Source organism: Saccostrea cucullata, unplaced genomic scaffold, assembly GCF_032062105.1.
Source record: "Saccostrea cucullata isolate Sc308-1 unplaced genomic scaffold, CSIRO_AGI_Scuc_v1 ctg3343, whole genome shotgun sequence".
In the NCBI taxonomy this organism is placed as follows: Eukaryota; Metazoa; Mollusca; class Bivalvia; order Ostreida; family Ostreidae; genus Saccostrea; species Saccostrea cuccullata.
Window position 1 is genome coordinate 34456 of NW_026919252.1, and position 13419 is coordinate 47874.

At 32.7% G+C, this 13419-nt stretch overlaps 1 protein-coding gene and 1 long non-coding RNA gene across 6 annotated transcripts in view; both read left to right on the forward strand.

Annotated features, from left to right (window-relative positions):
* Positions 1-13419, forward strand: part of LOC134283128 (cell death abnormality protein 1-like) — a 93949-nt gene that overhangs the window by 27320 nt on the left and 53210 nt on the right. For 2 of the 5 annotated variants that reach the window (XM_062765621.1, XM_062765629.1), the window contains one exon: positions 565-792. The exons of the other annotated variants lie outside the window; for them this stretch is intronic. In XM_062765621.1, the coding sequence (XP_062621605.1) occupies positions 597-792 (196 nt within the window). In that variant the 5' untranslated portion in view covers positions 565-596. The remainder of the gene's footprint in view (positions 1-564; positions 793-13419) is intronic. 5 annotated transcript variants of the gene reach the window in all.
* On the forward strand, positions 2582-3306 carry LOC134283201 (uncharacterized). The gene is made up of 3 exons (XR_009995439.1): positions 2582-2713; positions 2941-3078; positions 3229-3306. It is a non-coding gene; the product is annotated as an uncharacterized LOC134283201 (long non-coding RNA).

Here is a 13419-nt window from a genome sequence, read left to right on the forward strand (position 1 = left end):
TACTCCTGGTGGTCATGATTTGAACAAACTTCAATCTACACTACCTGAGGATGCTTCCATATAAATATGATCAATCATGGCTTTGCTATTCTTGAGAAGAAGATTTTTAAAGAATTTTCCTTTACATTTCTATGTAAAATTTTGGCCCCGCCCTACCCCTCAGGGTCATGTTTTGAACAAACTTGAATCCACACTACCTGAGGATGCTTCCATATAAATATGATCAATTATGGCTTTGCTATTCTTGAAAATAAGATTTTTAAAGAAATTTCCTATATATTTCTTTGTAAAAATTTGGTCGGCCATTTTGGCCCTGCCCTACCCCTGGGGGTCATGATTTGAACAAACTTGAATCTTCACTACCTGAGGATGTTTCCCCATAAGTTTCATCTTTCCTGGCACAGTGGTTCTTGTGAAAAAGATTTTTAAAACATGCCACCAAATTTTCATTAATTCCCTATTATCTCCCCTTGATTGAGGGCATGGCCCTTCATTTGATTAAATAAAATTAATAACTCTGTGAAGATTTTTTAAAATGATAAGAGCATAACTGTCATTTTATAGAAAACTTAGCATTACGGAAACCTGCCTGGCAGATGGCTAATTACTCGGGAGCTTGGCCATGGGGAGCAGACAAGGCTGTGGATGGGAATTATACTGATCGCGGAGCTACGGGCAACCGGTGTACAATATCAGCAGTTGAGCAAGTTACAGCAGAATGGAGAGTAGATCTAGAGAGTGTGGTCAGCATCAGTTACATCAACATCTTCTATAGAACGGATAATCTACCAAGTAGGTGTGTTTTAATATTCAATAACTGGATCAAGATACAAGAATCAAAATTTTTCTGGACTTGTGCCATAAAATCGAAGTTGTGCAATGAAAAATGTAGAAAATAATATTTATACAAGGCTGTGTATAGCGGATTAAACTAGAAACTTTAAATTATCTACTAGCATTTTCGTTCAAATTTATACATGACTTAGTATACCAAAGGGTTCTACTGTAAATCAGCTTCTTCACTCAAACAAAGATAAAAGGATTTTTCTTGACTCTACTCAAAAAGCGAATGATGGTAATGAGGTGACAGAAAACGTTATGTGGATTTCAACTAGGATTAGTAAATATACATCGCATCTTCGCTGACTCGGCAAGAACATCTCGAAGTAATGTCCTTGTATTTCAAAACATGTATATTTTTATACAAATTTGATATTAATCCGTTTCATTTCAGTTCCAAGTGCGTACACTGGCAGATTTGCTGGATTTTTCCTCTACATTTCAAACACGACTTCTAAAGATGATGGCCATCTTTGTTTCCATGAGATACAGAATGTGAGTGGAACACCTATAGAAGACAAGAGAATCAAATGTTCTCTCTATGGACGTTATGTGATATATTACAATGAAAGGAGACCGAATGTGACTTATCCTAACTACTACTCTCAGTACGCATACAATGAACTGTGTGAATTGGAGGTCTATGGTAAATTACAGAAAATTTCTGCATTTTTTTTCTGATTAAAAGGCAAATGTAATCAAACAAAAGGTTGCAAGCATAATAAAAATATATGTATTTCACAGTCCAAGAAACATAACTCCTAAATTGGTCACCTGAGTTTTTGAGTTACTTTCAATATACTTCATTTTTTGTGGATAATCTGGACAGATAAAACTAATGATCAACGGCAATTAAAAAAAATACAATTCGTTGAATAGGATGCCATATTCCAGGATATTATGGAGAATATTGTAATCAAACATGTCCAGTTAATTGTCAGAGACGGCAGTGTGATGTAAATGGTGACTGTGTAAGTGGATGTTTATCAGGATATATAGGTCTGCAGTGTGGTGAAAGTAAGTGATTTCCCTCCATTTGTTAAAATATTTCCAAAAAGATTCTTTTTTTGTAATCTTCTTTAAATCTCACTCCTCCATGGCACCTGATCCCCCTCTGATATTTTGGAGGTCCGTGATTGATCTTTTCCTGTTTTGTATTGTTTTATTGAGTTTGACGTTGAATACTGCTTGTTATCTCCTTCATTTGATAAGTAAAACACTGAAGAGTCAGAAAATTATTTTATTTTAAACCCCTCAGAACTGAATTGGAGGGGATCTAGAAACGCTTTTGTGTTTGTGTTTTGCTTATGTGTAAGTTTGTCCCTGTTATGTTTACATAAACTTAACGTTCTCTATCTCGTTTGTTAATAAATAAATGGTGTTCAAATTTCGGCTGATCAGTAGATGATGCCATACCTAGGAATTGTAAAAATTAAAATTCATTTTTAAAATATCAGGTGAAACTGTGTCCATGACCCTTTAAGTGGGTTCAACCCTAAGATCAAGGTATAAGGATCTAATTTAATGTTCTCAAAAGAAAGGTCTTGTTACAAGGAATAAACTTATGAAAAATTAATTAATGCTGTAGCACTATATAATAAAACGTGATGGCCAGCGTTTAAGTCTTTTTGCGGACAAACAGACAACCATACAGACAGTCGGACGGAAACGTAAAAACAACCTTATGCCCAAAGATCTTTGATTACGGTTTTTTTTATCCCCCATCAATTTTCAGAATGTGGCGGAGTAACATACGGTGTTAACTGCACTCAGGTCTGTGGTCAATGTTTAAACAGTGAACAGTGTCATCATATCAACGGTACTTGTTTACACGAGTGTTCTCCTGGATACAAGGGACCGGGCTGCAAAACTAGTAATTATCAATCTATATTAAATTGATTTTGATTAAGAATATAATTGTTTCATCACCTGTATACTGTATACCACAATGAAATCTTATAATTGAAATATATTGCAATTTTGCAAAATAAAAACAGAAAAATATTCCATAGAAAAAAAATAAACTTATAAGCATATAAATAAATGCAGACAAAATGATATCGATATCATAATAGTTAATATAACTTTTAAAATATCCAGAATGTGATAGTTGGATGTATGGTATTAACTGTACTCAGGTCTGTGGTCATTGCATTAATTATGAACAGTGCCATCATATCAACGGTACTTGTTTACAAGGATGTTCTCAAGGATACAAGGGATCTCTCTGCAATTCTGGTAAAGTATTAACGTCTTTGCTTGTTCTTTCAACTTTGTAAATATATTATTGGCTTATTCGCATATTAACTTCGAAATACAATTTTAAAAAAGTTTCTACTTGATACAAATGAAAACAAAGAGTAAGGGAAATTTCTGAATTCAAAATAGCGTGTGATGAAGGCATGTATGGGGAAAACTGCAATCAAACCTGTGGGCATTGTATAAATAATATTCAGTGTAACCACGTCAACGGTTTGTGTTATGAAGGGTGCTCTGTAGGATTCAAAGGATTACTATATATGTGACAAAAGTATCGTATTTTCAATTTCAATACAGTGTGTCAATTATTTCGAATCTGTAGTTTATGTTCATATTATGATTTCATGCCAAACCTTTATATATTAAGCATGTGACGATGGCATGTATGGTGTTAATTGCAACCAAGTCTGTGGTAATTGTCTTAACAATGAACAGTGCCATCATATCAACGGTATTTGTTTACAAGGATGTTCTAAAGGATACATAGGAACCCTCTGCAACATTGGTATGTTTTTTTTTTTGCTGGGATGGGGGTTGGAGGTGAAAAATCTGTGTCTAGCTTTGTTTATGACATCTAGATCTTAACAATTACATGCACACCTAACAAAGATGTCGAAAACTTATCTAATTTTGTATACATCTTCTGAAATTTGTTTCCCTTTACTTATTTATTCTTGATCTCTCATATTACATGTAAATATTAAAACTTTTATGTGTCATTTACTTCTCTGGATTTGCAAATGTAGTAGTTATATAAAATTAAAATACTTAATAATGATTTTAAATTATTGTTTTAAGTTTTAAATGATAAAGTTTTTATTTTCAATATTGTGTGTATACTAGGAAACAAGCTTTTTGGAAGATTAGTTTTAACTAAACATAGATTTTTTTCCTAGACAAGTCAGATTAACAAGTTTATACAACAACAACAAAAACAGAATAGGATGTCAGAAATAAATAGAATTTTCAATAGCGTGTGAAGTTTGGCTATAACTGCAATGAAAGCTGTGGACGTTGTATAAAAATACCACGTGTAACCATGTCAACGGTACATATCCAGAAGGGTGTGCTGTGGGATACCAAGGGCCTCTTTGTACAAATGGTATGAAATACAGTTTATGTTTTATTTTGTAATGTTTGTTTATTTGTAAAGCTTTCAATTTCATTTTTTATGCCATGAATATTATTTCGTTTGTGTGCTCTATCATGAAACACTTCATTAGGTATTTCTTTCTCCGATTGATACACAGGTTGACCGCTAATGTCCTTGAACCTGTTAATTGTTTTGTAGTTTGCAGTCGATCGTACTGGGGAGTCAATTGTAAAGAGACCTGTAGTACGGAATGTGTCAGCCAGACTTGTCATCACGAGTCAGGACATTGTCTATCGTACGCGCAGGTAATGTAATTAATGAAACAGGGGAAGGATATAGCAAATGAAAAAGATTTTATGAAAATTAGTGATAAAATAATAAGCTTTAAATCTATTTAATTTGTATTTCTCATATGTTGAAATCAATTTCATTATGATTAATGTATAAATACATAAATGTTTAAAATACAAACTGTAATCATATTTCGTTCAATTTTCGCAGACACAGTCTAGCAAAATATGTAAGAATGACTATACCATTACCATTACAAGTGTGGTTATCTGTATTTCAATTGTTTTGATGAGCAGTCTCCTAAAATTTGTTATCTGGAGGAAAATGCACAGTAAGTAAATGTAAATTCTATTTTGGCCATTTATGTGTTTAAACACCCTCAGAAAAAGTTTATTTAAACTTCACATTTCAAATAAATAAAAATGTCATTATTTGGTCTTTTTAAAGTAAAAAGTAATACTTTTAAAAGCATATGTTATGTTATACATAGATCGAAAATCCGTGTTTCTACCGAAACCTTTAAATATTGCCATAAACATGATATGACACCCTTTTTTTATAACAACCCTCTGATATGTATTTAACCTTTTACAGAGAAAGGGACAGATGTAGATACCCCAAATGACAAAGTCTATTACAACGAATTCCAATCTGTTGATATACGAGGTAAAATCAAATATTCAAATGTTAAGGGAATTTTTTTCATACGAACACTGTAACAGATCGAGGAAACTATTTTCTGTGACGTCGGAATAAATTTACATATTAAGTGAGGAACCAACGTGACTGAATAATCGACCAATCAGCTCAACGAGTTGCATTATGGGTTACTACAAAAATACTACATGTGTTTCAAAAAGCCATTTTTTTTTAAATCACTCTCGGAAAGACATGATGCATTTTTCAAGCATTTTACATGCTTAATGTAATATGTACATTATTATCTATTATTCCCATGCTCACATTTACATGCAAATGATTAACAATGATAAAAAGTAGGGTATTCCCCACTCCATTGTACAAGTCCGTTTGTTTACTGCTTTCCCTATGTTGTACTGTCAGTGAAAAGTCAATTTCACGTGGATATTCATCGGTAAAAAAAAACAAAAAAAAACTCAATATTGTGCTCAAGTATTGACAATACTTACAACGTATACATCTTCGAAACGTACATTATGCTAGCTATTCAATACACGTTCGATTATCAACGCACATGAGAATTAATATAGAGGTAAATTTAAAAAAAGAATGTGCAACTCAAGTCCTTTTTGTAAATACATGAACTTCAAATTTCTATTACAAATACCTGATCAACAAATATTTCAGCCAGTTACATGGCATATTTACGATTATCAAGTACTTGAGTCCTATGTTTTTTACTTGTGGAGACTTTGTGAGCGGTATTTCAAAGTACTATTTAATCAGGAAAACTGACTTTGCTAATGTGAGCATGGGAATTCTTGATTAGTACCTATTCTTCATACTTTTCTCAAACACATTTCAAAAAATTGTAAATTGACTTTCCAGCAGTCATTTGAAATCGCATCCTAAATTTCCCTTAAACAACGTGTTTGTAATAAAAATAAACATGTAGTAGACCATCATGCTTTTCGGCTCATTCACTAGATTGGACCATTGTTTGCTGTGAGCACCTTTGTGCGCAATGACAACAATATCCATATAAGGTAGTTTCCTCGACCTGTGTAATGTGAACAAAGTAAACGGTGAAATTCAATGGTGTTCAATTCGATGTTTATATCCAACCAATACCTTGGTATTTAAAATGATTGTATTAAAAGGTAATGCTATAGGTTTAAAAAACCCTTTACATTCACCCATGGATAAATAATTACATAATTTGTCTACAAATGACCCAGACTGTCATAAATATGTAAAGCCGTTTTAACCAATAAAATGTCAATCCAATTACATGTATACAAAAAGGTATAACTTTATCAGGAAGTAGTCAATCTTAAGCTTATGATTTTCAGAAAAACAGAGTGGGCAAGATATGTATGTATTGTCTTATTCACTTATATATTAAACTTTTTCACTTTACTCAAAACTTTTTCCAGGATTGATTTTTGAATATTTTTTAATCTGACAGGAATATTTCTCCTTATGCAGAACTTAGTGAACTTGCCATCCAAACACTTATGAAGAACTTCATCAAAATACAAAAGCAGGCGATGAAATATAAATAGACGCATTGCTGATGTTAACATTTTAATGTAAAACTCAATTTCCTTTTCAGCTTTACTTACATAGACTTTTCTGATGTTCAATGTCAGTAAATATTTTTATTTCTTATTGAGAGGACATCTGTCAAATTCTTTCATGAAAAACGCAGGAGTAATTCGGATTTTATGCATTTTTTATCCCTCTTCATAGATCTTTACCAATATTATACTTTCATGTAAATAACTTGAATCTGATTCGTCGAGAAACATTTGATAAAAACCACTACTACCCGCTGAATAATGAAGCCACGCCCTCCTGCGTAGCAACAGTCAACATTGCTTGACGACGGGTGGCATTACAAAAAATAACGACTGGGCGGAATTTATGCGCGCACGGTTCACTGTAATATGTATTCGTATAAAACATTCAGTATAATATAATAAATATTGCATGTAGTTAAGTGTAACATTGAAATTTTCACCCCAAGAAAACCATTGTCAACCTCGGCTGCGCCTCGGTTGACAATGGTTTCCTTGGGGTGAAAATTTTCAATATTACACTCAACTACATGCAATATTTATATACTATCACATTCATGTCGCACAACATGACGTTGAAAAATGGTTATATATTTAACACTGCTTAGGTAGTTTTCTTACTGCGGTACAAGCTAAGGGTCAGTATTGAAGTAAACCCTTAGCACACGTACCTAATGTAATTAAGATTGACATATTTCTTCAGATTATGCTGTGTCAAATTTTATAATCCGTATGTCACAAGTATTTGATAATTGGTTTTTCTCACACATCTCAAATACAAACAAATGCCTACCATTAAACGCTATGGAGGGGGAAGTTTTAGTATTAATTTACAGTATAAATGCTTCTATACATGCTTAATGCAAATTTTATGTTGTTCAAAATTCTCACAGTTTGCATTATTCTTCAAATTGTACACCGTCTAAGCATGTAACAAGACAGAGATATTTGATAATCATATTGAATAGATTGAGCTTTTCCGTACTGTATTCATATAAAATGTGAGCAGATGGTACAGTGTATTAAACACATATTTGAAGTTAATATTTCTCTTTTTTTATACAGTATAAAAAACATTATTTTGTTATAGCATTATACACCGACTCATAATCATAGTATGTTAAGGAACTTCTTTTTCCTTGGATTTTCTTTGGATTTTAATTTAATTATGAATTTAAGTCGAGTTTGACTACATTTAATGAATCAAAAATTCTATGTTCTCTTTAAATTCATTTCTTTAAACTGTGAGATTTTGTTTTATGTTCGAAATCTCTAGTTTTATGTTATATGAAAGAAACATTATCAGTTTTTTTGACTACATTAATTGAAATATGGCTTATTCACCCCTTAAAAGAATATTGTTGAACTGGCTTGAGAATGTCCATTATATGAAAATTACGAATTGATTCTTTTCTAAAATTGTGTTGTGTTATTTATAAGGCAACTTTTTTGTTAATAAAAATCATTCAGATATATTGAGACCGGTACAATTGAGTACATGTGATATAAATATAGAACATACATGTACATAGCTGAGGAATTGAAAATAAACATGTAAATATTTAAAACTTTTACATGTAATTCTCTTGAAAGAACATGTAAAATTTAATTTATACAAAAATTCCAACAAAAAAAAAATATTCTAAGTGAAACATATGTAGTTAACGAACAGTATTCAAAACCAAAGATCAATAACACGATTCAACACAGGAGCAGAGCCAACACGGACCTCCAAAACATCGTTGGTATCAGGTGCCATGGAGGTGTGAGCATCACCTTCCGACAAGTCACACCCGCCGTGTGCTCCTTGTCATGATCGGTATAGAACGGGAAAAATCCTTCGTCAATTTAATGTATAAAACATGGACTTACAATCTGTATGAAAAACGTCAGCTAGCATTTGACCCCATACTAAATTTTATTTGCTGACCAAGTCATTGTATCGACCATAGAACTTACAAAATGATAACTTTAAACAAGACTGATGAAATCCTTATTTTATCTAATTTAAATGATTTACCTGTGCGTGCAAGGAGCACACTGCGGGTGTGACTGGTCAGCAGGGGATGCTCACTCCTCCATGGCACCTTATCCCACCTCTGATGTTTTGGTGGTCCATGTTTGCTCTGCTCCTTTTGTTCAATTACATTGTTTTTATGGACTTTGATATTAAATACTGTTCGTTATCTCCATATCCTTCATGTACTACAATTTGAGCAGTCATATGCTGGTCTCATCACCAGATTTACAAAAATAATGATAGAAAAATAAATGGTTACAAAAGAAGCTAATACATTATATTACTTGCCAAGGAAGAGAACTGTCAGATGCTGACTCCTATATTTATGATGTTTGATGGCATGTATAAGTACTTTTACAAGACGAAACATTTATTTTTGTTTCGTCCTTAAGATCAAGTTCGCAAATTTTGAATTTGAACGTGGTTATCCTGATGTAATGCCTTCTTGCATTAGAGTTCCAACAATCAAGTTTGTGGATGTTATTTTCAGACAATTTGTTCTTTGAGACTTCTATGGCAGCACAAATACAAAACAATATTTTAAGGAGGAATTACCACCGATAAAATTTATACCATTTTACAAGAGTGATGCCATGAAACTGTAAGGAACAGATTTGAAGGAGAAAAAAGGTCAAGATGATTATTGAAATTGAGCAATGTGCCGTTGAATGGAGAAACTGATAATTCAGGTTTTTGTCTGTCAATGCAATTATTATTGACTGATAATCATTTGATTTATGAGTACCGGAGTGTTATCTGTGCACAAAAGTTCACATAAGTACATTAAATAAATGGAGATAATGAAAAGTATTCGAGCGAAATGTCTATTAATCAAAACAAAATAGGAGCAGAGCAAACACGGACCTCCGAAAAATCAGGGGTGGGATCAGTTGTCATGGAGGATTGAGCATCCCCATGCCGACCAGTCACAACGTGTGCTCCTTGTCATGATCGGAAAATAATGGAATAAGTCCGTCGTCAATTTAGTGTGTGAATGATTGCCTAACCATTGTTATGAAGAACGTCAATCAGCATTCGACTCAATAATAAATTATATTTACTGACAAGGTCATTATATCGCCATATATACAACTAACGAAATTATGACTTTGAACGAGACTGCTAATATTCATGTTTCATCAAGTTGTTCGTCAATAATTCACCTCGTTTTAGAAAATGTACAAACATTGAACATTTTCTTTCATTTCTAATCAACTGAGTTATATAAACTCCGTTTACAAGCTGAAGGTATCTTGCTGCATAATTTAGGAAAATGGATGATTGTAAAGTTAAAGTGAATAAGGTTTTCATACAGCTTGGTTATTAGACTACAAAGTCTTCTTTTTTCAAGTAAAATGTCCAAATATGAAACAGATGTGTTAGACTCTGTGGTACCTTTTCTAGTGACAAAGGTTTGTACATGTATGTAATTAATAATGGTAATTTGATAATTGTTATTTCACTTTAGCTGACGACTTCCTGCTTGGTCCTGCGTCAACAACAGCCTATGTTGCAGTGATAATCGTGTGCTCCAGTATTCCCTAATGGTGCCCTGCCTGGTCCAGCGTCTTCATCAACTTGTGTTGCATTAGAGAGTCTGTATGATTGCGTGTTATGCAAAGACTGCCTGTTGGGTACAGCGTCCGCATCAACCAATATAGCGGTAATGATGTCTTATTGCGGTTGGAATTCATAGTGTCTGCGTATTCCGTCGCACCTCAACGCAATTGGACGAGTGCAACACATATTCTTATGCTCATTCCATTGTTTATTGACTTGATTGATATTTGAATTGATAGATTGATTAATAATTGATTGATTGACAAGTAATTAACTTAATTGATATTTGAATTGATTGATTGACTATTGATTAATAATTGATTGATTGAATTTGATTGATTATTGCATTGGTAACGTTCATGCACTTGTGACCTACCCAGTGCATGATCCGCCCGATTTAGGTCGTCACATTTATTCTAATGATTGTTGATTGTGGGGCAGCCCTGTGGTAGCCCCAGCAAATTGATCACCGCGGCCAGAAGCGCCACATTAAACAAGCAAAATAAAATCCATATTGTTTGTTTGATTTATAGGGAATCTGAAATAAACCTCCATCACTTGCATAAGGAGATTATATATATCAGTTGATTTAATACGCAAGTGCAGTTTCTACGTATGAATGATTTATAAAAAGAGGTAAATTATTGACAAACAAGTTGATGAACCAAGAATATCAGCAGTCTCGTTCAAAGTCCTCATTTCGTAAGTTCTATGGTCGATATAATGACCTTGTCAGCAAATACAATTTATCACTGAGTCAAGTGCTGACCGATGTGTTTCATACTAATTGTTAGACTAAGTACATTATTTTTACACTGAATTGACATTGGATTTTTCCGTTATTTCCCGATCATGACAAGCAGCATACGGTGGGTGCATATGACCGGTCGGCAGAGGATGCTCACTCCTCAATGGCATCTGATCCCACCTCTGATGCTTTGGAAGTTCTTTGTTTGTTCTGCTCCTTTTTTGTATTGTTTATGGACTTTGATCTTGAACAGCTCGTTATCTCCATATATTTCAAAGAATAAATATGATGGATGCAGAAATATAGAAAGTTGAACATCATAGAACATTTACAAAATTAATTAATTACTTTATACATCTGTTATTTGGATTATTTTCAATAAAAAAAAGTTCAAAATATAAACTTAACTCAACATTCATTTTTGTTTGTATCATCTGTCCTTAAATTAAATACTTCCTATTTCTATAGCTACAAGCCACGTTAAAATCATCTTTAAAATTCAACCTGATTGCTTTTACTGGTAAATTAATTCCCTTGATTTTCTAATTGGCACAGAGATGTTGATTATGTAGATATAGTAGAATTTTCGGTGTTAGACAATATAAATTTGATATGATGTAAAGTTGAATAGTAAGGGAACTCGGATATTTCTATGTAAACGATCGAATCTATAAGATACAGTCTTATTTTCTCAAGGTAAAACAAAAAACAAAATTTTGTAAATAAATTATTACGGTACATATAAAGCGCAAAACTTAAATGATATTCAAATGTTGAATAAACTGTGTAATTATTCTTTTTAACAACCATAATTGCAGTTTTCAAATACTTTTGCTCTTTATGACTCTACAAAGGACAAGTTTGGCATGGATTGATAGATAAACGGGTAACGCTCAGCTTATAATATATGTAATTGATGTTTTATAATTATTGGTTGCTGTCATGAAAGATCCTTATTTTTTATTCACAATGCGAAGGAGACGACAGCTTAATCGCGGTATCATTAAAACGAAATAGTTTTTCACTGAGAGAGTTTTTTAAGCACATGTAGATATAACAAAAAAATACAACTTCATAAACGAGATACCAAAATTTTAAATAAAAATTATAATAAGAATGACGACTAATAAATCCACCCAACGAATTTGCAAGAAGAAATTCGCAATCCAAACTCTAGTTATAATCATATATTATTTCTGATACGGAAACCGGTCATGGTAGCCTGGTGGTAGAGCGTTCACTTCGTGATCTGGAGGCCCGGGTTCGATTCTTGTTCGCGGCGCAGCGTCCAACCTAAGTCGTAAACAAAGCTCTTGGCACTAGAAGTGAAAGTCACGGGTCTCTTGGATATGGCCTTAAAAACGTCTCAGACGTCAATGTCGAATTAATTGACTATCATCACACGTTGAACTTAAACAGAGACAAAAAATGTATTCTAAACTGCATATTTTCAATCTGATCTTTAAAGGTTTCGAAATGTAAAGAATGTCTATCAAAAATGTTTATATGTGTTGGCTCTCCGAAACAATGTACATGAATCTTCTTAAACATTAGCAAAGTGAAGTTTGCGTGAGAATTATCAATTTTTTACGGGCAGCTTTTAAAGTGAAATCACATGCAGCGTTGTATTTATATATAAAGTTTACGATTTCTTTTTCAAAGGAAATTAAATTCGGAATATAAGAATAAGCAAATGAAGTATCCTGAGAAATATTTTGATAGATCCTTAGAAATACTTCGACAGAAAAGGCTTTTAAAAATGTTTATTTAATTCAAGGATAGTAGTAATTATGCCAGGTTTTTCCTTATCAGGTGATCAGTAAAACTTAACACGCGCTCAACAAATTTAAGTCAGGAAGAATGCCAATAACTGATTTCATTAGTTAGGTGAAGGCCTGTCTTTTCAATAAGAATTCACTATTCACCTCAAATGAGCACTTCCTTTCATGTCATTACATGTAGTTTAATTATTCTCTAGCTGTTTTTAAACTTTTATTTAACGTGACACTATTTGAAATAACCGAATTCTAGACAGGGGACCTATCATTAGGGATAATTTGATTTGTTATCATGTCTCATTATGTAATAAATACTGCGATTCATCTCTCATTACATTTAAAATTCTGAATAACTCTTTGTTCCGATTGATGTCCGTCTAAAGTCAAAATATTCAAAATATCGTGGGAAATCTGAATGGAAAGAATGCGGAAGCTTAAATAAAAAAAGATAGAAAAACATATTGAAGAACTATTTTTAATATTATTATTACAAAGAGAACTTTTCAAAAATAATGAAAGGGTTGGCAAAGGTCTTCACTAAATGAGTAGATGTTGTGCTTACATATAATTTTCAGATTAACTTAAGATTTTTCCACCCTCACAAATTTATT